Below are 26,783 nucleotides of genomic sequence, written 5' to 3'. Positions count from 1 at the left end.
CCCTGGCCTCCAGAGCTAGACAATTAAGAGGTGTCTCCCGGCTGGGAGTTGCAAAAATCAGGACACTAGACACATGTAATAGCTCCCTTCTGGGAGAGACTGGTATTCTGGAGCACAGCAAAGGGAGAGTGCAAAGATGGCACCTGCCAGTCTCTGCCCCTGGAGTGTTCCAGATATCTCCTAGATGTGTCTTAAACTGGATGGCTGCCCCTCAGGCTGATGCTTCAATACAAGCATGTGATTCTCCTTTACTTAAGTCTGGGCAAGACAGGCTGCTTCTGAGCTGGGCTCTGGGGCAAGTGAGTCCAAGTGTGTGGGCCCTTCAAGAGCCATTTGTTAGAAACTTACAGTCTTGTGGGTCTTAGGATGTGAGCCCACTGGTTTTCAAAATTAGATGTCTTGGGGGCCTGTCTCTCAGATACAGGTCTTAAAACTTGGGGTGCCTGATGTGGGGCTTGAACCTTTTGATCCTCATGAGAACCTCCAGGATTCCAGTTCCCTCCTGATTGTGGGTTGCCATGCCATCGGTAAGGTTTACGGTGAGACTGTGCCTGAGCCTCTCCTACCCACTTCCATGTGCTTTTCTTCCTGTTTGCCTGAGGTGTAGTCTTCATTCAGTCAGCCTTTAGGTTTTTTAAAGAGTTCCATATGTAGCTGTAGACTCAGTGCGTCCATGGTAGTTCAAGATCTTCCTGAACCTTGAACTGTTTTCCCCAGGTATTTTTTTATTATACACATTTTATAGATAAGAAATTTGCATAGAGAGGTAAATCTGGAAAGAATTTCATCATCCAGCCTAATCCACTCATCTTACAGATGAGAAACTTTTATTACTAATTAGTGACTGTAAGCAAACTGAATGCCTGGAAAACAATCAAGATTAGATCATTAATTTTTCCTAATATTTATAAAAAGAATTTATTAAAAATTATTAATTTCTATTAAAATCCCTTTTCTTACCAAGACCTACACTTTTATTAATATTCATGTATTATAGATGATAATAAAAGATACAGGATTTTAGGAAGGCCCCAAAGACATGGCAGAATTATAGTCCCTTACAAGTATTAAGCAAATAATACATTTGCTGAGTAATACATAAATGAGGTGAAAGTAATATGGTCAAACATCTAGTCAGCTTAAGCTTTGGAAAATATAACACTTGTTGAAATCCTCCCGTAATCTTTAGGTGCAATTAGATCGAGACTCCAGAGAGAAAACCTCCTGAAAGGGCCTGATCTTGATTATAAACAGATTTGATTCTTCTTATTGTTCCATGTTCTGGGCAGAACAATGACACACAGCTGAGTCCGAGCCATGGCTGAAGTCCACCAGACTCTGGCGTCTGGCAGGAACACTCAGAGAACACCGCAGAAGTACACAATGTAACGTGCACGATAGTTTGGTGTCCCAGAGAACAGCACAGCTGGAAAAGCACTGCATTAAGTCTGTTAGTTAGTTATATACCTTCTAGTCTAGGCCCAGAACAGAAAGTAAGAATTGTTCATAGTACTATAAAGCCAAGCTTAGTCTAAGATCAAATATCACTTTGAAATTCAGGTGATAAATTTTATTTTTATGGTAAGTAACTATGTAATAAACAATATATCTGAAAGATTACTTTGAAGTCAACAAAATGAATTTAAAGAAGAGTTACACTATCATGGATACATAAAAAAATGATTATGTATGACCTTACTAACCAGATCTTTTCTTCCAACTTGCCTTCCCTTTTTTATGGGATTATTACCTAAAGTGACTTTGGGTAATAATCCCACAAAATAGATTAAGTCATGCTGAATCATGATTTATATGTCAAGGGTCTTATTCTGAAGTTTATAAATTACTAATAAAAGAACATAAGCTTCAAGGGTAGTCACCTGATAAATCCTCCCTATTTTAAAAAGAAATGTGTGTCAATTTTTTAATAATAATAAAAAGTAAGTACTTCTGCTTTTATTATTTCTTAAGAAAGGCTTGATTTCTCACTATTGCACATAAGAGGGCCATTTAAAATAACAATTCTTTTGGTTAAGTTGGATTGTTGTTTTTTTTTTTAAATAAAAAAATAACACTCTGTATATAATGCAAACTACATTGGTATGCTTACTTTCATTTTTAAATTGTCTCAGTTTTTCTTTGTTTTAAATTAACTTCACATAAAATGGTCAGATTTTATAGTGTCTGCCTATAGATTAAGAATGAACAAAAACACTGAAGCAATGAGCACTGATTCAATTAATTCCTGATGAACCATTTTTGTTCTGTTTCCACTTAAATTCAATCTTATTCCACTAACAGTTCTTCAACAGTTTCAAACATTTCTGAAATCATTTTAGTAAAAGGATAAATTCAGTTAAAAACGAGGTGGTCTGCATTTAAAACCCCCCAAACAAACTCCAGCATCATCTTGTGTATTTACACCATTTTATACACGAGGAAACTAAGGAATAGAGAAGTGAAGATGATTGGCAAGGGCAGTTCATCAGTGGGCGGCTCTTTATCTCACTGATGAACCAAGCAGAGTTTTATGCAATTGGTATTCAATACGTATTTGTTGACTGGTGGCACTGCAACATTTTCAGAAGGTTCCTTCTAAAGAACATCAGTCAGTCTCCAACTTAATTTGCTGCATAAAGTCTCAAATCAATAAATACATAGAGCTATGATGGATGAAGAATGGCATTCTAGAAACTATGTCAGCATAAAATGATGAGTGTGATATACTTACCTGCCCTTAGTGATTATAAAGGTAAAAATGAACAAAGACGTAGATAGGTTCTTCACAAAAGAGGATAATCCAATTTCCAAAAAAACTGTATTAAAAAGTCACTCAACTTTACTAGTCATCAAGGAAATGCAAATTAAAACCCACATGGGGAAAAAAAAAATCTAATGTCCATACACAGTAGAATGGAAGAAATTACGGTATATATTCATAAAGAGAATACTAAAAAGCAATTAGAATGAACCAAAACTACACAAAGCAAAATGCTTCAATCTTACAAATATAATATTGATTACTGCATAATTTGATTCACATAATTTTCAAAAACAAGCAAAGCTAATCCATGGTGTTAGAAGCCAGGATAGCAGTTTCTCATGGCAAGGGTGGCATGAAGGTGATGGGAAGGGTAGTACCCAGAGGAAGACACTACGGGCCTCTGGGACGATAGTGATGCTCAGTTTCTTGATCGGGAAGCTGGTAAAAAGAGTGTACTCACTATGTGAAAATGTATCCAGTTGTACACTTACGAGTTGTGCACTTTTCTGTGTGTATGTTACACCTCAATGAAAGTTACATAAAATACTGTAAATAAATGCTATGAAAGAGATATAAGTAAGGTGCCATGTGGTCACAGAGCAGGGAGTAATTTGAATTTAGGTTACTAAAGATATAATGGTATATGGAGAAAGTGAATGTAAATTAGGCCTTAGAAAATAAGGAGATTTATTCACACGGGTGCTAGTGTGGGAGGGGGGATGAGGCAGACCTACTTCATGTGGAGCAAAGAGTGTGAACAAAAACTGAGAAGAGCAGGGTGTGTTCTCGAAATCCTAGAAGTTCAAAATAGCTAAGGCACAGGATGAACAGCGGAGAAAAAGGAAGGAGGGAGAAGAAAATTTCATACAAAAGAAGGTTTATATCAGGTAAGGCCAAAATGCTGGACTGTGGAAGAGTCTGGGTAACAATTGCTGCCACACATTGAGGGCTTTCTATGTTCAAGGCACTGATAAACATTCTATATATGTATAGTTTTAAAACGTGATAAAAATAGTATGGTATTCATATATTTCACAAAGGGAAAGAAAGCAAATTGAACACTAAAGATTAAGGATTGCCTACGGCTACAAACCCCACATCATAAATTAGGACTCAACCTTAGATATGGCTAGTACCAAAGTCCAATCTTTCTCTACTGTATAATTCTTTCTCTGAAAAGTAAAAGGTTTTGAACTTCATTCTGTAGCAATAGGAAATATCAAATAAAATTTAGGAGTCTTTTTCATAGTTTATGCTTTTTACAGACTTTTAAAGAAAGTCTTTATAGATGTTTTCATCTTCTATGCTGTAAAATTTTTATTTCTTTATTGAAATGGCTATTCCATTTGCTGTACCATTTCAGTTAACCTCAGTGAAGTGTGGCAATTAGAACTGCACAAACGATTTCTGGTCCTTTAACATTCACGTTCTTCAATTCTACAGTTTTGGTGACATCAATGAAAGCTACATAGTAAAAACCACTAAAATTCACTTCTCCATGAAACAATGGAAAAACTGGCAAAGCTGGTCACTAACAACTTTTGAGAACTGTGGAAATTAACCCAAGGCTTACATCAAACTGGGGAGCATTTATCCAAGAAAAATGGCTGATTTTTCAGTAAGAACAGCTTTAACCTGCACTAGTCTGATACTCTTCCATTCTCCAGTAGTAGCCTTGAAAAGTAACAGCCCATATTCCTAGTTCAGCCTGGTGGTCACCAGAATAAACGTAACACAGCTAGAGCGCTCTCCAGCCTTCATTGCTAAGATTCATTATTTGTCTTGTGTGGTGGATTCTATGTGAGACCCCACCTACTGGCTTTATCTGACCTGTGTTGGAGCCTGCCCACTGCAAAATGCTTTCTCCTTTGTGGGAGTGGAAGGGTGAGGGAAAAAAGTTGTTAAAAAAATTATAGGCAAGTGTCTTAATTTTGTGGCAGCCTGGGACAGTGGCTATCAGTTGGGACAAACAACAGACTAACCAAAAAGCTTAAAAGGTAAAGCTGGGAAATAAGATGTCCACAGAAGCTTTAAAAAGCTCCAGTGTATTTCTGGGAATCTAGAAGACCAATCACATGCAAAGAGCTGTGTGCATTTCAAGACATAAGAAGTTCCTAAGCTCTAAATCTCTTGCTCAACTTGAGGCTCTGCAAAAGTAGGAAGTGAAGGCTAAGGAAGGCTTGTCAACTGCTTGATTGAATGTTTACGGTGTACCCCAATACATACACAGAGCCGTTTGGCAAAGACTGATTTATTGGTTCAAGTTGTTTAAGGAAATCTCTGTTCAATCAATAGCTGACCGTTAAGCAAACTGAGTAGAGACTTCAGTGGCCACACAAAAATATGACAGAATTCATCACTAGCAGATAGGGAGTTATTTAGGCTTATGTGAAAAGACACTAAACAGTAACTTGAATCCACAGAAAAAAATAAAGAACACCACTAAAAGTAACTACCCAGGTAAATATAAAATACAGTCAAAATGTATTTTTTGTTTGTAACTTCTTTATTCTATCTGATCTAAAAGACAACTTTACATAAAGTACCAAATATAAGTCTGTGTTGAATGGGTACACAATGCATAAAGATGAATTGGGGGGGGGGGAGATAACAGAGATACATAGGAGCAAAAGTTTTTGTGCACTTTTGAAATTAAGTTGGTATTAATCCAAACTAGTTTTTAAAATAAGATATTAGCTGTAATCTCCAGGACAACCACAACAGAAAATGACTTAAAAATACATATAGTAAAAGAAAGAACAAGGGAATTACAATGGTTTGCTAGAAAATGTCTATTTACCACAAAACAAGTCAGTAATGGGGGAACTGGGGAACAAACAGACATAACACATATAGAAAACAAATACAAAAATGGCAAATGTAAATCCTATCTTATTAGTAGTTACATTAAATGTAAATGGATTAAACCTCCTGGTGAAAAGGCAGGGACAAGAAGAATGGATTTAGAATAATCTACGATCCAACTATGTCATCTACGTACTACAAATGTATTTTAGATTAAAAAACACACCTAGGTTGAAAGTAAAGAAAGAGATATAGCATGCCAAAGGTAACCAAAAGAAAACTGAAATGTCTATATTAATAGCGAAGAAAAAGACTTTAAAACAAAACTTGTTATAAGAGATAAAGATATGACTTCATGACAAATGGGTCAATTCATCAAGAAGATATAATGATCATAACCTGTCATGCACCTAACAACAGAGCTCAAAATACATAAAATAAAAATGGACAGAACTGAAGAGAGAAATAGATAATTCAACAATAATAGCTGGAGATTTCAATATTCCACTTTCAATAATGGATAAAACTAAGCAGAAGATAAACAAGGAAACGTAAGACAAGCAATAGTATAAACCAACTAGAACTAACAGACATCTATAGAACACTCCACCACCACCAACAGAATATACATTCTTCTCAAGTGCACATGGAATATTCTCCAGGACAGATCATATGTTAGGCTATAAAACAAGTCTCAATATATTTAAAAGGAATGAAATCATAAAAGTATTTTCTCCAACTATAATGGAATGGAATTAGAAATCTAACTGAAGAAATGGAATTAGAAATCAATAACTGAAGGGAAATTCATAAATATGTGGTCATTAGAAATAGGTCAAAGGAGAAATCATAAGAGAAATTAGAAAGTATTTTGAGAAGAATAAAGATAAGAGCACAACATACCAAAACTTATGGGATATAGTACAAGCAGTGCTTAGAGAGAGATTTATAGCTGCATATGACTACATTAAATAAAGAAGAAAGGTCCCAAATGAATAATCTTCCACATTAAGAAACTAGAAAAGTAAGAGGAAACAAAACCCAAAGTAGGCAGAAGAGAGGAATAATAAGGATTGGAGTGAAAATAAATGAAACAGGAAATAGAAAAACAACAGAAAAAATGTAACAGAGCCAGTAGTTGATTTTTTGAAAAGATCAACATAACTGATAAGCCTTGAACTAAACCAACCAAGACAAAAAAAGAGAGAAGGCTGAAATAGCTAAAATCAGGAATGACAGGAATATTACAACAAACCTTATGGAAATAAAAGGGACTGTAGGAGAATACTATGAAAAGCTCTATGCCATCAAACTGGATAGCCTACACAAAACAGACAAATTCCTAGAAAGATACAAACTACCAGAATGGACTCAAAAAGGAGAAGACAATCTGATCTATAAAAAAGAGACTGTATTAGTAATTTTTCAAGTACCCACAAAGAAAGGCCCAGATCTAGATGGCTTCACTGGTGAATTCTACCAAACAAAGATGAATACAAATCCTTCATAAGTTCTTACATAAAAACAGAAGAGGGAAAACTTCCAAACTCATTCTGTGAGGCCAATCTTACCCAATTCCAAAGCTAGACAAAGACATCAAAGAAAGAAAAACCCAGACCAATTATCTCATGATTACAGACATAAAAGTCCTTAACAAAATACTAGCAAACTGAGTCTGTCAGCATTTAAAGACATAATACATCACGACCAAGTGTGACTTATCCCAGAAATACAAAACGTATTCAATGTACAAAAGTTAATCAAAAATGTAACATACCATATTAATTGCATAAGAAAAACAATCTGATATGATTATCTGAACAAATGTAGAAAAAGCATTTGATAAGCTTCAGTATCCAATAATCTGGTAGTAGACTGTACGTCTCTCAACCTGACAAAGGTCATCTATGGAAAACCTACAGTTAACTTCATAGCTAATGATGAAACACTGAAGGCTTCTTCCTTCAAACTGGGCGAAAGACAAAGATGTCTGCATTCACCATTTCTATTCAACACTGCACTGGTAATGCCAGCAGAGCAATTAGGCAAGAAAGTGGAACAAAATCCAGATTAGAAAGAAAGAGGTAAAACCATTTCTATTTTTCAGATAACATATTCTATATAGAAAATCCTAAGGAATGTACTAAAAAAAAAAAAAACCTATCATTAGAGCTAATAAACTAGTTCAGCAAAAGGTTGCAGGATACAAGACCAACACATAAAAATTAGTCTTAATTCTATACAAATCAAAAATGAAATTAAAAATTAATTCCACTTACAACATCATAAAAAAAAAACCCTTAGGAATAAATTTAACAAAAGTGCAAGAAGTATACATGAAATCTACAAGACATGCTTGAAAAAAATCAAAGATCTAAGAAATGGAAATATATCCTATGTTCACGGATTGGAATAAATAATATTGTTAAGATGGCAATACTCCCAAATTGATGTACAGATTCAATGCAACCTTTATGAAAATTCCAACTGCCTTCCTTACAGAAACTGACAAGCTGGAAATTCAAGGGATACAGAAGAATCAAAATAATCTTGAAAAATAATAAATTTGGAAGACTCACATTTCCCAATTTCAAAAATTACTACAAAGCTAAAGTAATCAAGACAGTATGATACCAGCATAAAGAAAGATAGATACATCAATGGAATAGAATTCAGAGTCCAGAAGCAAGCTCATACATGAATGGTCAATTGATTTTCCACAAGGGTACCAAGTCCACTCAATGGGGAGGAAATAATCTTTTCAACAAATGATGCTGGGACAATTGAATACTGGATATCCATGTGCAAAAGAATGACTTTGGATACCTACCTTATACCATATACAAATATAAACTCAAAATGCAAAGATGCAAATGTCTGAGCTACAACTATAAAACACTTTAAAGTAACCATAGTGTAAATCTGCATGACCTTTGATTAGCCAACAGTTTCTTAGATATGATACCCAAAAGCACAAGGAAGCAAAGAAAAAATAGATTGGATTTCATCAAAATTAAGTTTCATTCATCAGAGGACATTATCAAAAAAATGAAGAATGGCCACAGAGTGAGAGAAATATTTGCAAATCATAATATATCTAATAAGGATCTATTATTCTGAATAAATATAGAGTACTTACAACTAAATAATATAGACAAATAACAAATAAAAATGGGAAAAGAATAAATATTTCTCCAAAGGAACAAACAGTCAATAAGCACAGGAAAAGATACTCTCAGGGAAATGCAAACCAAAACCATGAGCTACTATTTCATATGTACTAGAATGGCTATAAAAGAAAGTGTTGGTGAGGATGTGGAGAAATGCAACCCTCCTACATTGTTGACAGGAATATAAATGGTGTACCCACTTTGGAAAATAGTTTGGTAACGCCTCAAAGTTAAACACAGAGTTACCATATGATCCAGAAGTCCCACTTCTAGATATATGTCTAAGAGAAATGAAAACACATGCCATGCAAAAATGTATAGACAAATGCTCACAGCAATCTTATTTATAATACCCCAAAGTGTAACCAACTCAAATGTTCATTAACCGATGAATGGAATTTTCTGAAGTTAGGAAGCAATAATTAAAAATTAGACACTTCAATACATTAATTAAATTTGAATAATTTTTTATATATTTTTCAAATTAGTTTTAATTTCCGACCAACAAAACAGCTATTTGATAAAAGAGCCCATCTAACATGCAATGAAATAAACACAAAGGGTCTTGATTATTATCATTTTGTTACAGTCAGATGGCTAATTTGGTTAACCAGCTTTATAAAAGAGGATCGAGTGTATTAGCACATTAAGTACTTCTTTGCTGCTAGTTTATCAGTCACATAACTAATAAATACCAAGAAAAAAACTAAGGACATTTAAGGTTTTAAAGAAATTTAAAGTATCAGTGATATTCACTATTATCAATATATATTTAGATCTTCCATGCTAAAAAAAAGTCTCCAAGGGTCTCTAGAGAATGCAGAGTATCTGCATGAACAATCAAAAAATTTCGCAGATGGAGTAATAACTCCAATGAACACTACTGACATTTTGGGGGTGGGTTAATTTTTTGTTGTAGGGGCTGTCTTGTGCTTTGCAGGATGTTAAGTAGCACACCTAGCCTTTTATTCTGCCTTAGGCTGTAAGGATATTCATTTAAACTGTTAAAAGTGTTTCCTAGGTACTAGGTTCCTATGGGGATTTAAAATTAATCTGGGAGGTCAGAAAACTTGAGACAGTTACACAATCATATGCTGTGTTACACTTACAGCAATGCCAAAGTAAATGAAGAAAAAATCACATGCTTAAGAAAAAGTTAATGTAGGAATAAATGCTCCCACCCCTCAAGGCACAGAGTAACAAGGGTCAGGAATCATCTCCCCAGGTAGTAACATAACACTTCGGAAAAATTTAAAAGGAGTGGGTGGTAGTTAAGAGATAGCAACAGATGAGGTGGGAATCTCAAGCCCATTTGGGTGGTAAGAAGGAGGGGAAAGGGGAACATAGTAGTTGTGCAGATTTGTTAAAAGTCTGCTACCAGAATAGTCCATTTCTCCCTCCTCTGTGCAAGGTCCAGAACTATTACCAGTAGGCAGTCATGCTCCCTAAGCAGAAGTTTAGAAGAATCCTTCTGAAGAAGAGAGTGATGTCTGGAGAACATATACTCAGAAATCTCTTAAAATAAAGGTTGGTCACCTGAAAGTAAAGCCCAACAGCAGGCAAGCTCGGGCTTGTCTTTAAAAATATGAACAGATAACAAAGAGCACTAGACATGTTGAAGAAAATCTCCAACATGAAGGAAGACAAAAAAAATTAACAATAAAAACTCCGAAGAGAGAGTGATTATGCAGGAAACGAAATAAAGACCAAAAAATGTTTACATCTCCATGTGTTAGGTAACTTCTACCCAAATTACAAAAACACAAGTCCTTAGTAATTTTATGTCATGGAATTTATCGTACTGATCTACATACGTGTGTTCATTCACAGCAGAATTGTTAGTGTTACCAAAAGGCTAGAAACAACCTAGATGTCCATCAACTGAGGTCGAAATACATAATGATTCATGTGATAGAATGAGATGAGCCCATCCACAATTAAGAATGACTATGATTATTTAATTGTAATTATTTAGAGGCATACCTAAGTGATACTGTAGGTTTGGCTCCAGGCTACCACAATAAAGCAAATGCTGCAATAAAGCAAGTCACACAAAATTTTTCATTTCCCAGTGCATATAAAAGTTGTTTATGATATACTGTAGTCTGTTAAGTATACAATAGCACTGTCTAAAAGACAATGTTCATACCTTAATTAAAAATGCTTTATTGCTAATAAATGCTAGCCATTACCTGAGGCTTCAGTGAGTGGCAGTAATAATATCAAAGATCAATGCTCATTGTAACAATTATAATAATGATGAAAAAGTCTCAAATACTGTGAGAATTACCAAACTGTGACACAGAGACATGAAGTGAGCAAATGCTGCTGGATGGTGCCAAGAGACTTGCTTAACACAGGGTCATCACAAACCTTCAATTTGTATAAAACAGTGTCTGTGAAGCCCAAAAGAGTGAAGCACAGTAAAACGAGGAGTGCCAGTGTATTAGAATAGTTAATAATTTATGTTCGGTTTTGCAAAGATCTCAGGATATGTTGATGGGTGAAAAAACGCAAAGTACAAAACCATGTAGATAGTGTGTGAAGAAAGGGAAAAGTATGTAATAGTGCTTACTCGTACACTATTACCAAATACTGCTGGAATGATAGGAAAAAAATAACAGGAGCTTTTGCCTAGGAAGATTAAAAAAACAGATGGCTGAAAGGCAAAGCTGAGATGGAATTTCTTCCTTGTTTACTTTTTATGCTTCATGATTTACAATTATGTGAATATAATCATTCAAAAATTAAAACTGATAAAATTGTAACTTCTACTCCAATAATTCCACTTCTAAGTACCAATGACCCTTGAACAATATGAGACTGAATTCCATGGGTCCACTTACATGCAGATTTTAAAAAGAAAGAAATACTACTGTAGTACTATGCCATCCTGCTTGTCTGAATCTGCAGATGGAGAACCACGGATACGGAGGGCCGAGTGTGAAGTTGTAAGTGGATTTTTGGCTGCACAGGGGTCAGCACCCCAACCTCTGCAATGTTCAAGGGCCAACTGTAGTCTAACTTTCAGTGTTACTTTCATATAAGCACCAAGATACACAATTAAAAGCTGCTGAGTATAGTATTTTTTTCAGTATCAAACAAATTGGGAACTACCTATGTGCCTATGAATAGAGGGCTTAAACACTCCCCCCCCCACACACCCCATGGAACATTTATATTATGAAATACTGTGCAGCTGTAAAAAAAAAAAGTGTGTAATAACTTTACATATATAGATAAAGAAAGCTGCCTAGGATATATTGCTTAGTGATAAAAGTAAGAACAATATGTATAGTTCCATTTTAATTAAAAAAATTTATGACTGACAGAACTCATATGTACAGAAAAAAAGAACAGAAAGATAAACCTGTTAAGAATATTTAAATCTTGGGAGGGTAGTGCAATGAAGGAAGGAATGAAGAACAATTTTAATTTGATGCTATACTTATATAGACTGTTTTAATTTATTATCATGAATATGATTATGTATTATTCACATAATTAAAAACAAATTAATTTAAATATCTGATAAGGGGTTAATATTCAGGATATATAAAGAACTCCCACAACTCAATAACATAAAAACAAACAACCCAATTAATAAGTGGACAAAAGAACGTGAACACATTTCTCCAAAGAATATATACGAAAGGCCAATAAGCATATTTGTGTGTAACATGCTCGATAACACTAATCATTCAGGAAATGCACATCAAAACCCCAATGAGATACCACCTCACACCCACTAAAAATGGCCATTATCCAAAACCCCAGAAAATAATGTGTTGAGAATGATACGGAGAACCCTGTGCACTGCTGGTGCAGTCATTACGAAAAACATTATGATAGTTCCTCATAAAATTAAAATAGAATTACCGTATGATCCAGCAATTCCCCTTTTGAGCATATACCTCAAATAACTGAAAGTAGGGTCTTGAAGAGATACTTGTACATCCATATTCATAAAAGCATTATTCACAACAGCCAAACGACAGAAGAAACCAAAGTACCCATCAGTGGAAGAACGGATAAACAAAATGTGGTGTATACATAAAATGGAATATTCTGACACGTGCTCCAACATGGATGAATCCTGAGGACGTTATGCTGAGTGAAGTACGCTAGTCACAAAAGGAGAGTGCTGTGTGATCACACTTATGTGAGGTACTTGGAATAGTCAAACTCAGAGACACAGAAAAGCAGAATGATGGCTACCACGGGCTGGAGGACGAAGGAGGGAATGGGCAATTACTGTTTAATGGGTAGAGAGCTTCAGTTTTGCAAGAAAAGAATTCTGTGCCTGTATGGTGGTGTGGCAGCACAACAACATGGGTACACTTAGTACTACCCAACTCAACCTAAAATTGGTTATGATTTTACATTTCACATGTGTATTTTACCACAAATAAAAATAATACATGAAATATTATACTATAAGCAAGGCTTAGTGCAAGGTTTTAAAAAAAAATTATCTATTTTTTTAATTTTTCCTCCCTTTCTTAACGCACCTGAGTTCTAAAGTCACTTACTTCTCCCATTAGCCATAGTAGCTCATTTTGGATGGCAACATGTAAAACCAGGCTAAGGACCACAAGTGGTGGAGTCAGGATTTAGAAGGAGCCTGGATCCCTGTTGATACTACACAGCTGGTGAAAGGAAAACTGAATTCTTTCTTCTTGCATCTACTGTTCCCTGGATGTTCTATTATATAAAAATGAACTTGATCCCTAATGGATGAGGCTAAAAAAAAAAAAATCTGCTCTCACTACCTTATGCCGCTATTTCTCATTACTTTTTATTTTTCCAACCCTTTAAAAATCAGTCTCTACTCAAGGTCTTTACTTACCACCTATCTACTTTTTATGGCACTGAAATCAGGCTTCACTCCCTAAGACAATAGGTAAACTGCTCTGTAGATTCCAGCGGCCTATTAATTGACAAATAATGGACTTTTTTCTTATCTTCCTCTTAGACTGCCGGAGACAGGAGACTGGAGTGAATTCCCTTCTCAAAATAATCTCTTTTCTCACATTATGACGCAAAATTGCTTTCTTGTTTCTGTTTTAAATTCCTTCTCATTTTTGGAGGGCTCTTGCTCCCCTTGTTCCTAATTCCTGAATACCAATTCTCTCCTTCGCCTTGCAGTTTCTCACTTTCTGACATGTTGTTTTATTGCTTAAGTTTCCAGTGGCCCTGAATAATCCACATATGGAAGAAGTCTAACTTTTCTGGCCTAGTTTCTGATACCTTCTCTTGAACTCTGATTATAATCCTCCTGCATTAAGTACTGCACCTTCCACCTAGAATGCTCTTCTGACTCCGTAGTCTGCTACGTAAACTTGTTTGTACACAAGTGACCTCTTCTATGATGCCTCCCCTCAAACCACCAAGTTGAGCTAGTAATTTTTTCTTTGCACCCACTTATTTATTGGCTTATTTCTCCTATTTGAGGGCCAGGATTGTGTGTATATAGTGCTTGATGAATTAATGCACTCAAATTAATTTATTTTTAAGTCATTTATTTTAATTTGTTGATTGCAGTAAAGCACTATTAATTTCTGCCACGATCTCTTTGTCCTCAGGAATGGTAATGCTGAAGTTGTAATAGCGTTAGCTAAAAGTAAAGTACTCAGTGCCTACCAATCGCCACAAGTCACGTTAGGGGCAGACAAAAACGTTAAGGTATTAAGAGCGGTGAGGAACTGATAACTGAAAGATTCGACATACAGAATAACTGGTTTCATGGACACGCAGTTTACATGGCTGGAGTTATTGGAAAGGACTGATTTTAAATTAGGAGACTTGGTTTGTAGTCTCACGACTGTAACATGTACAGTTGGTGTGATTTTGGACGAGTCAGTGAGCCGTCTCTACAAATACGTCAAATAAGAGAACTAGTTCCTTTCCCGATATAATATTTACAATTCTAGCTTTATTCTGCCACTGCGCTACCAGTGCTCTTTCTATTAACTACTGTAAAGAGTTGAGGAGGGAAAGAGCAAATGAGGACTCTCTGAAAGTACGAGTGGTCAGAAACATAGAGACGACAGACTATCAACTCTGCCCTTAAGAGTCAAGTCACTGGAAACACAAGTAAAAGAGAAAACTGAGATAAGGACTGCTGTGAGACAGGCCACACCAAGGAAGCAAGAAAAAAACCGAAACTTAACCTGAAAAATAGTAACTTAAAGGCTAGACAATGTATTTAGGGTACCAACTCAGACATTAAAACTATTAATGCAAACTTAAATGATAAGAATCTTAAACTGATTTATATCTTAAGGCATATTTAATATCCATATTTACCTGTCAGATGTGAACAAAAAATTAGTAATGCCAAAATTGATCACTTTTATGTTTTAGTTTACTATTTCCAATCAGTTAAAAATATTTAAAATACAATTAAGGCTTGGCAAATGCTACTCTAAAATTTTTAATTTTAAAATAATAGCAGTTGGAACAAGTTTCTAGAGGTAATAGGGATTAATGCAAAAAGAGCCCAGCCTTGAAGTCAGAAAATCCAGTTTCAGATTTGTCTAGAGCAGTTCACTCTCTGTATCATAAGGACCTCATCCATAAACCAGAAATAATATCTACCCTGCACATATGCTTAAGCCTGACCTAGATTTTAGGTAGGTGAAAAACATTTATATGTCTTTTAAGTTATGAAATGTTCATTATTTTAAAGCTCTTAAAACAAATACGTTACTAGAATCTATTTCTATCTTCAAGGCTGTACTAAGAATTTAACATACATTAATTAATACAACAGAAATTACAAACTTTATTAGAAAACACAAAAGTATCACACATACAAAGCTAATGATTATACACAAACTAAAAAATTAAAACAATCATATTCCTTAAAATATCAAATAGATTTTTTTTTTTAAAAAAGCATATGAAGAGAACATTTGTGTACCAGGAAACACTGCAGCCAAAGTTGTCAAGTTTACAAATCTGAACATTTGTGGCTCTACCCAGAATGAAAGCAAACAAATTTTCAGGAATGCTATAACAGGCTATATATTAGTTAGTAAGAACTCCACTTAAGATTAATGCTCGTGTTTCTCTATCATGCAGCAGGAAAAAGCAGCAGGAGCTGAGCTGTGGTTGCTGCTGCCTCTGTTGCTAAGTGTTTGCATACACCAGAGTTTTGGAACTGGTTCATCCCACCAGCTTCTTCTATCAGTCAGATATTAAAACCACGGACAATTTTAGATTAAAAACTTTAGAAACATAACAGTGAAAACTGCCTAAAACAAAATGACATAAATGGTAAGAATAAAAGGATGGACAAATACATACATATACTAGAAAGATATCCAGAATGGGTTGCAAATACTGATATCAAAGGAGAATTTAAGACAAAATACATTTAATATGACACAGAATCATTTTTTTGTTGACAATAAGCAAATACTATAATAAAGATACATAATCATGAGCGTTTTTGTCTAACATCCCCAAGATCTTTGAAACAAAACCCATGAAGAATACTACGAGGAACTGCGACAAATGTCACCTTTGTAAGAGATTAACACACTACTCATGCTCAACTAATTAAGCAAACAAAAGAGTAAGAATTTTTTACAGAATCGAGGGATTTGAAAATCATAGGAAAGTGGATTTAGTGCTTATCAATATATAGTCAATATACAGTGTGAATAAAGAGAATGTCTAGAAATATTTGTAAAAACTGATAATGTAGCTAAAAGTAAACCTCAACAAATGTAAAAAATCAGAAATTGAGTAAGCCACATTCTTTGACAGAATAATAAAACTAGAAATTGAAAAAGTACAAAACCAAATGGAAAAAAAACCCAACTCCCTCAAGCACATGAAAAGTTAAAAAAAAAACAAAACACTTCTAACTATTTTGAGTCAAAGAAGAAATCAAAGTTATAACCACACACTATTAGAAAATAATCGTAATTGTAACAAATTGTATCCATACCTAAGGAATACGGCCAAAACTATAGTAAAAGGCAAATTTGTGGATATAAATATTCTTATCTTAAATATGAAAAGAATGAAAACGAAATAAGCATTCCATTTAAAAAGGAAAAAAAAAAAAAACCCAAGAAAATCAGGATAACAAAAATAAACACACCTAAAAACGAGACATCAGACAAAAAAATAAAACTGACATATTAATCTTAGTTTTTGAAAAAAGAAAACCAATAAAAATAAACTACAGCTAAGTATAATTTGAAAAAAAGAAGAAAATTCAACTGAACAAAACAAGAAATATGAAAAAGGATGTAACAGATAAAGAAGATATTCAATTTATGAGAGAATAATATATGTATTGCTATACTAATACACTTGAAAAATCTGAATGAATTCCAGGAAAAACCAATTACAAAAACTGACTTATGAAGTAAAAAAACTAACCAAAAAAAAAAAAAAAAAACAAAAAACCCCACAAAAATATTGTCAAAGAATTACCTCCAACAAAGGCTCCAGGCCTAGATGGTTTTATAGTTGAGTTCTTTAAAACTTTCAAGAACAAGTAAGTCCCATGCTATATAAACTGTTCCAGAGCACAGAAAATTAGGGAAAGAGTTCCAATTCACTTACGAAGCTGGCCTAACCCTGATATCAAAACCTGACAAAACTAGCACAAAAAAAGCTAATTACAGACCAAACTCACTTATGAGTATAGATGCAAAGATCCTTAATAATATACTTGAAAACAGAAATCAACAGTATGTTAAAAGATTACACATCTTGACAGCAAGAGGGAATACTAGGAATAAAAGAAGGGTCTACGTTAGGTAGTATCTTTATATAATATATCCCATCAATAGGTCAAAGTAGAAGCACTGAATAATCTTCACAGATGCCCAAAAAGCATTTGATGAATTTCAATATCCATTTCTCATAAAACAGCAAATAAAATCTTGGTCAATTATAAATGATACATCCTTAACATCAAAGAACTGTAAGAGGAAATGACACCTATCATTGCTATTATTTAAAATCAGATTAAAATCAATTAAATGTAATTAAATAAAGAGAATAAGGAAGATACACAGGATAAACTGTAACCAGAGGGGTCAAAAGTAACAATTGGAAAATTAGGATTAAACAAAGTTCAGTAAATATAAAATGTGCAACATAAATACTAGTCTACAGATATCCTACAAACCAAAACCAATAATAAAACAACAGTAAAATATATTTTTCATAATATAACACAATAAACATTTGTAAGGAATAAACTGAAGGAAAATAAGTAGACTTAATTGAAGGAAAAGTACCTAAAACTTTACTAAAGGGCATGAGAAAGATGTTAATTAAGAAGCATACTTCTAGCCCCAAAGTTAATTTTTCTAAAGTAAAATTTCACATTAATGTTTTCTAAATTGAAATTCCTTTGAAGTTTCTCGTTTTAAAAAAGTTAGAAAACTGATTCCAAATTTTATATGGAAAAAATTAATTGGTATGAAAATAAAATCATGGAAAAATTTGAAAAACAAGGATAATGAAGGAAGAAGAATGGTCCTCCCAGCTTTTTAAAGATTTAATAGCTAAAATACTTAAAAGTGGTATGGTACTAGAATAAGAATAAAAAATACAAAGGAAAAAATTAAGTCCAAAAGACTGTAGTAAGGTAAAAGTTACATGATAGATAAGTACTAAGAGAAAAAAAAAATCAGCAAATAAGACTCAGATAATTAATTAACCATTTGGAAAAAACTAAAATTAGCCCCTTACCTTATGGCATTTATCAAAATAAATGTATCATTTAGTCCAGATGGATTAAGGGTTGTATGTGAAAAATGAAGTAAATAATATCTAGGAAAAATACATGTAAGTATTCAGCTGCTAGTGGTATGGGGAAGTTCTTTCTAAGCAAAACAGCAGTGTCACAAGGTGCAAAGAAAGTACACAGACCAGACTACTTACACAAAAATTAAAATTAAATAATAAACTAGTTTTGAAAAAATGTTTACATTTTTCATAGTTAATATCCTTAATATGTAAAGGTTCATAAGACAGCAATCCCAGTTGTAATAATCTAAATTATATAGTCAAAAATGTTCACTGTAGTGTTATTTCTAATTGTTCTCCCATTCAACTTTGTAAACAGTGGGGTCAAATTTGGTTGAACATTAGCATGAACATTATACATGACAAGAAGGCATTACGAAAAATATTTTCTTTTTTACACATTTATGACCAACTGCTAAAACTTTCATGATGAATACATATTACTTTTCTAGTTAGAAAAATAAACACATTAATCATCATTTTCATAAACACATGTGATTATCAGATTTCAAAAGTTTCAACAAATATAAAAGTCCAAAATGGTCTGTAAATCAAACTGTCTTTGCACGCTGAAACTCCCTTAAACCTTTTGATTCTATTAATATCTTAAATTGGCATAAAAATACCGTTAAAAGAAACCACACTGTCTTAGATTATATCTTCATTTTTTTCTCTCAAAGGAATTTTGATTTTATTGGTTATTGAAGTGATTGTCACAAAAATATACCTAACCATGACTGCAATGAATTATACCAGGGTCAATATGCAAAAGGAATAGCTTAAAATAAAGGTATATTTCATATTAATAATATTTTTTTCAATGAATATTTAGAACAGTTACAATTTAAGATTTGTCATTCTACATTAAGTTTTATTCAGGAAACCTCATTAAGGCACTCCAAATTGGAAGATGACTAGTCTAAAAGGCGTTTAGGAAAGGACAAAATTTCTCTAAAAATCTTTACTGGCAGGAAGTGTTATTTATGTCTAATTGAAATCTTTCCTTCTGTAATTTAAACCTCCTGTCATTAAAAAAAAAAACATAGCTATACTCCATTTTGCTTTCTTCAAATAACATATTAAAAAAAATTTAAGCAGCTATTTCCTAATACTTTGATCTACTTCTTGCCTGTCTCTAGTCTTCCTACATTTTTCTCTCAAGTTATTTAAATCCACATAGCAAATTATGGTTTTAGGCAATGTACAGTCAAATGAGACACTAGCTTGGAGCTCCGACATGCAGTAATTCTGTGGAAACACAAACATACTTCCCTCTGAGCACATGGACTGCTACTAACAGACGTTACTGTGCTGTGTCTCTTCCACTCATATTATTTGTATGCACACATACTGATTGAATACAAACACATTTACACATGCGCAGCTTATTTACTCACGCAAGGTGGAAGTTCTAGACAACTTTATTTCTAACTACTCAACCTATCCTACCCACTAAGCTTGATAGCACTCCAACTTAACAAGTTCACCTTCTCACCTATTATGAACTACTACTCATGGAATCTGACTTCTAGCCTTGTATTCAACAACCCTGACAAATTTTGGGATGCTGGAAGAGTCACCTAACTTCCTTGAGGTTGAATATTTCATCTCTACAATGGGGATGGGAGTGCACTAGAAGACTTACGAAGTCTTTTAACACTGAAATGTTATCAAGGTCAGGGATCAGATTCCTTTCTAATTACTCAATATTAAACTAGTGCCTACTATGTGGAAACACTGTGTAGAATACAACAGTAAATAAAGTATATTTTTAGTGAAATGTTTTTTGAACTAAAATATCCAAACTCAGTTGCAGTCCTGTAGTATAGTACTGCACTGATTATACAAAGTGACAATCATTAGCATAATCCTTTCAAATTCCATGAACAGAACTGGTATTTCTTTCCTAGTCACATTATTATCAAAAATTTCCCTTACTGATTACTTCCTGTTTAAACTCTAGTCTAAGTCATTTCTTTTTACCTCAATTGCTCTCTACTGAATTACAAATTAATTGCTCAAAATTGGAGCTCTCATTCCGTGCCCCAGAATGATGTTAAAGGCTGGGTTCTCTTTTGTTTAGGAAAAAATCTTTGATCAGTGAAAAAAATTGTAAGAATTTACAGGGACCTTAGAACATAATTTCATAGAAAAATATTATAGAAAAATACAACTATGCCTTGCCCAAAGCAGGAAACTTTTAGGAACTTAAGGACTGCTTTAATGGTTCAGAGTCACAGTTCCGCAAATGCGGCATGCTGCCTTTAATGGTGATGCAAAGGGTGTGCAGTGGAAGGACATCACTTCAAAAATACATGACTATCCTGGGTTCTCTTATTAACTCACTATGGAAATGTCTTGCATTAATTTGCTTGATTTGCCTTTTGGGAAAGTCACAAGACATCTTTCGAAAACTATTTCCTCAACATGTCCTATCTCAGACAACTTTTAGAATTTTAGACCTAAAAGAAACCTCATACTTCTTCAAGTACCTCATTTTACAGATAATGCAACTGACAAAGAGTGGTTAAAACACATGTTCAGATCACATGAGTTTAAGAGAAGATCTATTCTCTTGATCCTCAATCCAGGGGTCTTTATATCACACATTTGCCTGGTTTTAATAAACTTTTAATAAATTTAAATTTGCTTCTTTGTAGTTTCATAAGGCTATCTTTCTTTAATTAACTTGAATTTAGTGAAAAATTCATGCTTACTATATATATTTTCATATTCTTGATTAGGGCAGAAGCTGTGTCCTATTCATTGTATCCTCAGAACTTATATCAGGGTCTGAGATGGCACGTAGCACGGTATTCAACAGACTGCTGTAGATGGGGAGAATGAACTTTACAGACTTGGATTACATGCACTCTTAGCTTTAATCTTCCTGAAGAGAAAAAATCTAAAGCTCTTCAGTCTAACTTTCTTCCCTTGATCATTTCAGACATTTCTCTTTAGGTTTTCTCCAGCTCCATTATGTTTTTTAAAGTGAGGGAATCAGGATTTTGAATGAGGGGAGAAAGTTTTCTTCCTAGATACCAATAATCTTCCCAGTAAGTGAGTGTAGTTCTTTGCATCATCTTACACTGGTTAACAGCAACACTTATTTGACACCTTTCTTCCAAACTGTATAAGAACAACAAATAGATGCTCCTTGGTTTAATGTTTCAACACCCAGAAAATTTTGGTTTACTTTACTCTGCCAGAACAAATTCCCTCTTCCAAATCAATTATAAAATGTTAAACAAGACTAGATTTAGCATCTATTAACTTTTCTCTATTCAGAAAGGCCCATTACCCTCTATATTTTTGTTTCCTGTGTTTAAATAAATTATCTGTACAATCAAAATTATTTGAGTAGTCTTATAGGTGCAAGTTACTGAGCTCCTTCATCTACGAGTGAGTAATTCACAACATTCCAGAAACTCACTTTTTCCTCAGGTTAGTACAGAGAAGTATCAGAGAAGTTTTGGATTCATGAAAAAGGCCTTTAAGAAGTCTAAATAAAAAACATGTTTTAGGTTTTCCTTAAGCACTGATTTATTTATTGCCTTACTGTCCTGAACTCTATAGGAATCCTCTTATTTAGCAACCCTACTCCATTAGCAACCCTACCCTCAGACATCTCTCCTAACATCCAGAAGAACCCCAGACAAATCCTTTTATTCAGTAATCCTGTCCTTTATTACATATGGTACCAGAGAAGCTGAGAGATGGAAGGAATCTTAGAGATTTCTAAGTTAAACTCCCATAAACCAGCATGATATTCACCAATGGTAAGACAAATCATTGCAGCCAAGTATAGTACTTAAGCTCTTTAAAACATCAGCTATTTGACATAATACTTACTTGTACTCATCATAGACCTCCTGTTTGGGCAGTGAAGTCTCAGGATGTTCCTCTAGGGTATTCCGAATCCAGGAAAAGGCATGCATTTGCTGTGCCCGACTAGATGACATGGCATTCTGATCACTAATCATAAAACAAAAACATGTTTTAGCTGAACTAGACAGCAATTCATTGATAATTTTTGAGCCAGGCCCAAGTGTTTCACTAAAGGATTGTGTGTAAACACACTATACAAGGCCAAACCAAACTCAGGACATAAAGTATATGCCGTTACCGAAATACAAATTGTCCACCAGGGGCTGTGAGCCACTTTCATAGCTAGTGTCCTACTGAAGTTACTGCCCTGTTCTAACCATCCCCATGGTCTCTAAAGTGGCAGAGGTGATGGAGTACTGAAAACAAGATATCTGTTTTGGCCAAAATTACCTCTAAGGGGATATTTGCTCACTTACTTCCTGTTCATTTGCCTAAATTTACCAAATCATCGAAACTTTAAAATGAAAGTCAGAGGGAAAATTGTTTATTTTCTACCTGCTTAGCATTAAGTACCTACCTTGAAATTTCACTGAAGCACTCTATGGCTCCAGAACGGAAGTCACACTGGAGTGATCCTTAAAGGACAAATCTACCTCTACGGTCCCTCCTATAACTGGGCCTCCTTTACAGGCCAACACCTCCACTAAACATCATACATTTTTATTAAATGGCAGTGTCACTTACAAACTAATTCCATGAAAAGGACATCTAAGATAGCATGAGGGAAGCTCCCCTACTGATTCTGACATTCCTGTCAGCTACAAAAGCAGTAATTTATGTAATTCCAAAGAAATTTATGAGCAAGTTTCTTAGACAGAAAACTATTAAAATAGTCACAAAAATTTGGTCTGAGGAAACAAGCAACAAATTTTTCATTCCATTTCTTTTTGTACACAATTTTAAAGTAATAGAATGTTAAGTATAAAATACATGAATGAAATGAATTCTGAGAAATACTTAAAGAGGATAAAGAAATTCTTTTAAGAACAGAATGCAGGAACCAACAACTTCTCTCTCTATTTTCTAAATGAGATTATTAAATATTTTTCTAAACAAAGCACAATAATACGCCTAAGCACTTAAAACATCATACATTAATCACAAATTCATGTTATACAGGCAATTCACTTTTTTATATTCTATGATCTGCTTACCTGACAGCATCTAAAAAAATTCTTGCATTTTACTACTCACATTAGTTATCTGTTTTTTCTTTGGTTTCCTGTTCAATTTTCAAAATCTTCCACACTGCATAAATATATTGATCTGCTTATAAAACGTACTAAGTAAAATCGCATTTTGCAGCATTTACCCAGGTATGTAAATGAATCAGCAAAAACTATGGGTAAACACTTAACCAGTATGATCAAAGACTAAAAAAAGATCTATTGTTTTGCCATTCCGTTTTGTGAAGACGTTAGGAAGAGTGTAAAATAATGACAACCACAACACATACACACAAATACTGTAACTAAGGCAGAGCTAAGAAGAAATATACCTTTTCTCTCCATTGCTGAGACCAGAAGGCAGCTGAAGGTAGAGGTAGAGTTTCTCTAGGTCTGTAAACTTCTCAACTTCTTGCTGGTTAAAAGGATTAAAATGAAAAGATCACTTAAAAAATTTTTGTTTCTCCCTCAACAAAATTTACTATCACCTCCCTAAAAAATACTGACTGTTTAAATTTAAACCAGATGGAATGAATCATTTGCCAAAGAAAACAAAATCTAGGCTTTTTTCTCATCACTAAAATAATACGGTTGCTTGATACATTTATTGCACATAAAAAGTTGGTCAATAAGAGAAAAATGGTACTTTACTATTAACTCTTATATTCTAGGTATAAATAAAATCATAGACCAATGCTCAGACAAAAATTTCTCATTTTAAATCACAATTAAAGAAGGAGGGCTGTACAATATTACAGGAGAAGTACTAGACCTGGAGTCAAGAGACTATTTATTAGTTGGTCTAGGCCTAACCATTTAACTGGTTACGAGGCTTCCACGTGCTGGCAAATCTTCCTTAGAAATTTAAAATGAATGAGGATTTCTAGGATCCTTTTCTAATTCTCAGAAGCCTAGAACATGTGACTGATGATGCTACTGTCACCTGGGGTGGAACTGAAGTTTAAAAAATACAGCCATCCCTCCATATCAGTGGGGGATTGGTACCAGGAACACTCCCCAGATACCCAAATCCACGGATGCACGAGTCCTTTACATAAAACAGTGCTGTACAGTCAATCCTCCTTATCCACAGGTCCCTCCATATCCAAGGAATCACATTCAATCTAGGATTGGTGCCACAAATGTGGAATCCTTGGATACAGAGGGCCAACTGTACCAAAGCACAACCAACAATCCTTTCCACATTATGCAGATGTAATTATTCTCTGACTCGCAACAGTGGCTACTATTTGGAGAACCTACTTGTAAAATCCTCTATCACTACTGTTCTGCAACTATGTCATTTTTGTCTAGAAATGTACCCTTTAAAATAATTTCTGCTATACAGAGGACTGTAGTTATCTTTCCCGGCTGAGTTTGCCACAGGATAGCTTTAAATGTGCCAAAAATCCTACTGCAGTAAAAATATAATAGAATTTTGGTAGCCTAATTCATTACAATTAAATTGCATTGAAACTGAAAATATGGACAGATTATTGGCATTCGTGGTAGCAGAATTTATTCTTACATAAAGCACAGCTTAAACACAGATCTAATTTTTAAAAAAAGCTTAAAATGATATAATTTAGCCTATTCTTATTCTCACCAGAATTCCTCCACAAAATAGTTTAATCTTAGAATTTATCCATAGGATGATTTAATCTATCAGTTACATGCAATCAACACCCAAATCCACATCGTTTTCATTCTACTGTCTATGGAATATTTTCCAATTAGCTCTTGTTCTAAGACCTAATAGATTTACCAGCAATATCCTGTAAACTCTCCCCTCAACAACAACAAAAACACACACACACACAGGCATTTCCTTTCTCAATTGTTACTTAACACCTTATTGTCTCTAGTTTCTCAGTGTTCTGTTTTGGAGTCTGCTTAATTTTGTTGCTCTGAGTGTATTCTACTCTAATCCTTTACTTAGCCCTCTTAACTCCACCATGTTCTTCCAGTCTCTTTATTTTCCCAGCCACCATATTAGTCTAAGTCTTTAACTTTCTTTTAAAAATAAAGGAGAATTCATTTACTTGTTTATTTATTCATATATTTTATTTCCTGCCATGTTCCACAAATGATTTACGGTAACTATGAACTTATACTGTGTATCACAACCTTTACAAAGACTGGAAACAGACAGATGAACAACACAATTGTCCTTGCCCTTAAGGAACTTAACAATGACTCTTAAATTACTAAAGATGTCTAACCACCTGCTTTTCCTGCCTCTTTTTCCCACTTGAATCTACCTAAAATATAGTTCTTAAAATACTTCTTGTTGAATATTATTAACATCACCCACTTAATCCCAACAGTGCTTGTCATATTAAATCTAAAATAGACTGTTACCAAAAAAACCGCATCATTATGAGCAGCTATAATTAATAATACCGTATCGTATATTTGAAAGTAGGTAGGACAGTATATCTTAAAAGTTCTCATCACGAGAAAAAAATTTTTTTAGCTCTTTATGGGATGGATGTTAACTGTTGCGGTGATCATTTTGCAATACAGGCATACCTCGAAGGTATTGCGGGCTCAGTTTCAGAACACTCCAATAAAGCGAATATCATAATAAAATGAGTCACACAAATTTTTCTAGTGCATGTAAAAGTTATCTTTACCCTATACTACAGTCTATCAAGGGTGCAACAGCAACGTCTGAAAAAACAATGTACATATGTTAATAAAAAATACCATATTGCTAAAAAATGCTAACAATCATCTGAAAATGCAGGCTTGCCACAAACCTCTAACTTACAAAAAATGCGACATCTGCAAAGTGCAACAAAGTGCAATAAAATGAGGTGTGCCTGTATATACAAATACTGAATCTTTATGTTGTACACCTGAAACTCCCGAAGTATTATGCCAATAACACTTCACTTATAAAACAAAAAAAACCCACCTCATTTTTGATGACTAAGAATTAAAAAAACTTAATACTGTTGGAGAAACCTTGATTTATATATATTAGACCAAAGAACAGAGAAGAAATCCCAGAAGGGATTCAGAAGATAATCCAACTTAGAATAAAGTGCCAAAAAGACGGATGTCAGAAAAATAGTTTTAAAAAAGATCAAACCCACTGCCTTTCACCCTACCTTTCAAACAATGAAAACTTACTATTGTCAATTACTATTTCATTTGTTACGTGGGACTCAGCACACAGAAGGAAAAATTTGGAGAGTTTAC

At 34.1% G+C, this 26,783-nt stretch overlaps 1 protein-coding gene across 2 annotated transcripts in view; it reads right to left on the bottom strand.

The window, feature by feature from the left end:
• RFX7 (regulatory factor X7) overlaps positions 1-26,783 on the bottom strand; it is a 120,929-nt gene that overhangs the window by 21,616 nt on the left and 72,530 nt on the right. For both annotated transcript variants that reach the window (XM_064485574.1, XM_031452995.2), the window contains exons 4-5: positions 23,909-23,991; positions 22,375-22,497 (exon numbers count right to left, since the gene is read on the bottom strand). In XM_064485574.1, coding sequence (XP_064341644.1) covers positions 22,375-22,497; positions 23,909-23,991 — 206 coding nt within the window. The remainder of the gene's footprint in view (positions 1-22,374; positions 22,498-23,908; positions 23,992-26,783) is intronic.

The sequence above is a fragment of the Camelus dromedarius genome, chromosome 5 (assembly GCF_036321535.1).
Source record: "Camelus dromedarius isolate mCamDro1 chromosome 5, mCamDro1.pat, whole genome shotgun sequence".
NCBI classification, from domain to species: domain Eukaryota; kingdom Metazoa; phylum Chordata; class Mammalia; order Artiodactyla; family Camelidae; genus Camelus; species Camelus dromedarius.
The sequence above is the reverse complement of the archived record's forward strand: the minus strand, read 5'-3'. Positions and strand labels throughout refer to the sequence as shown.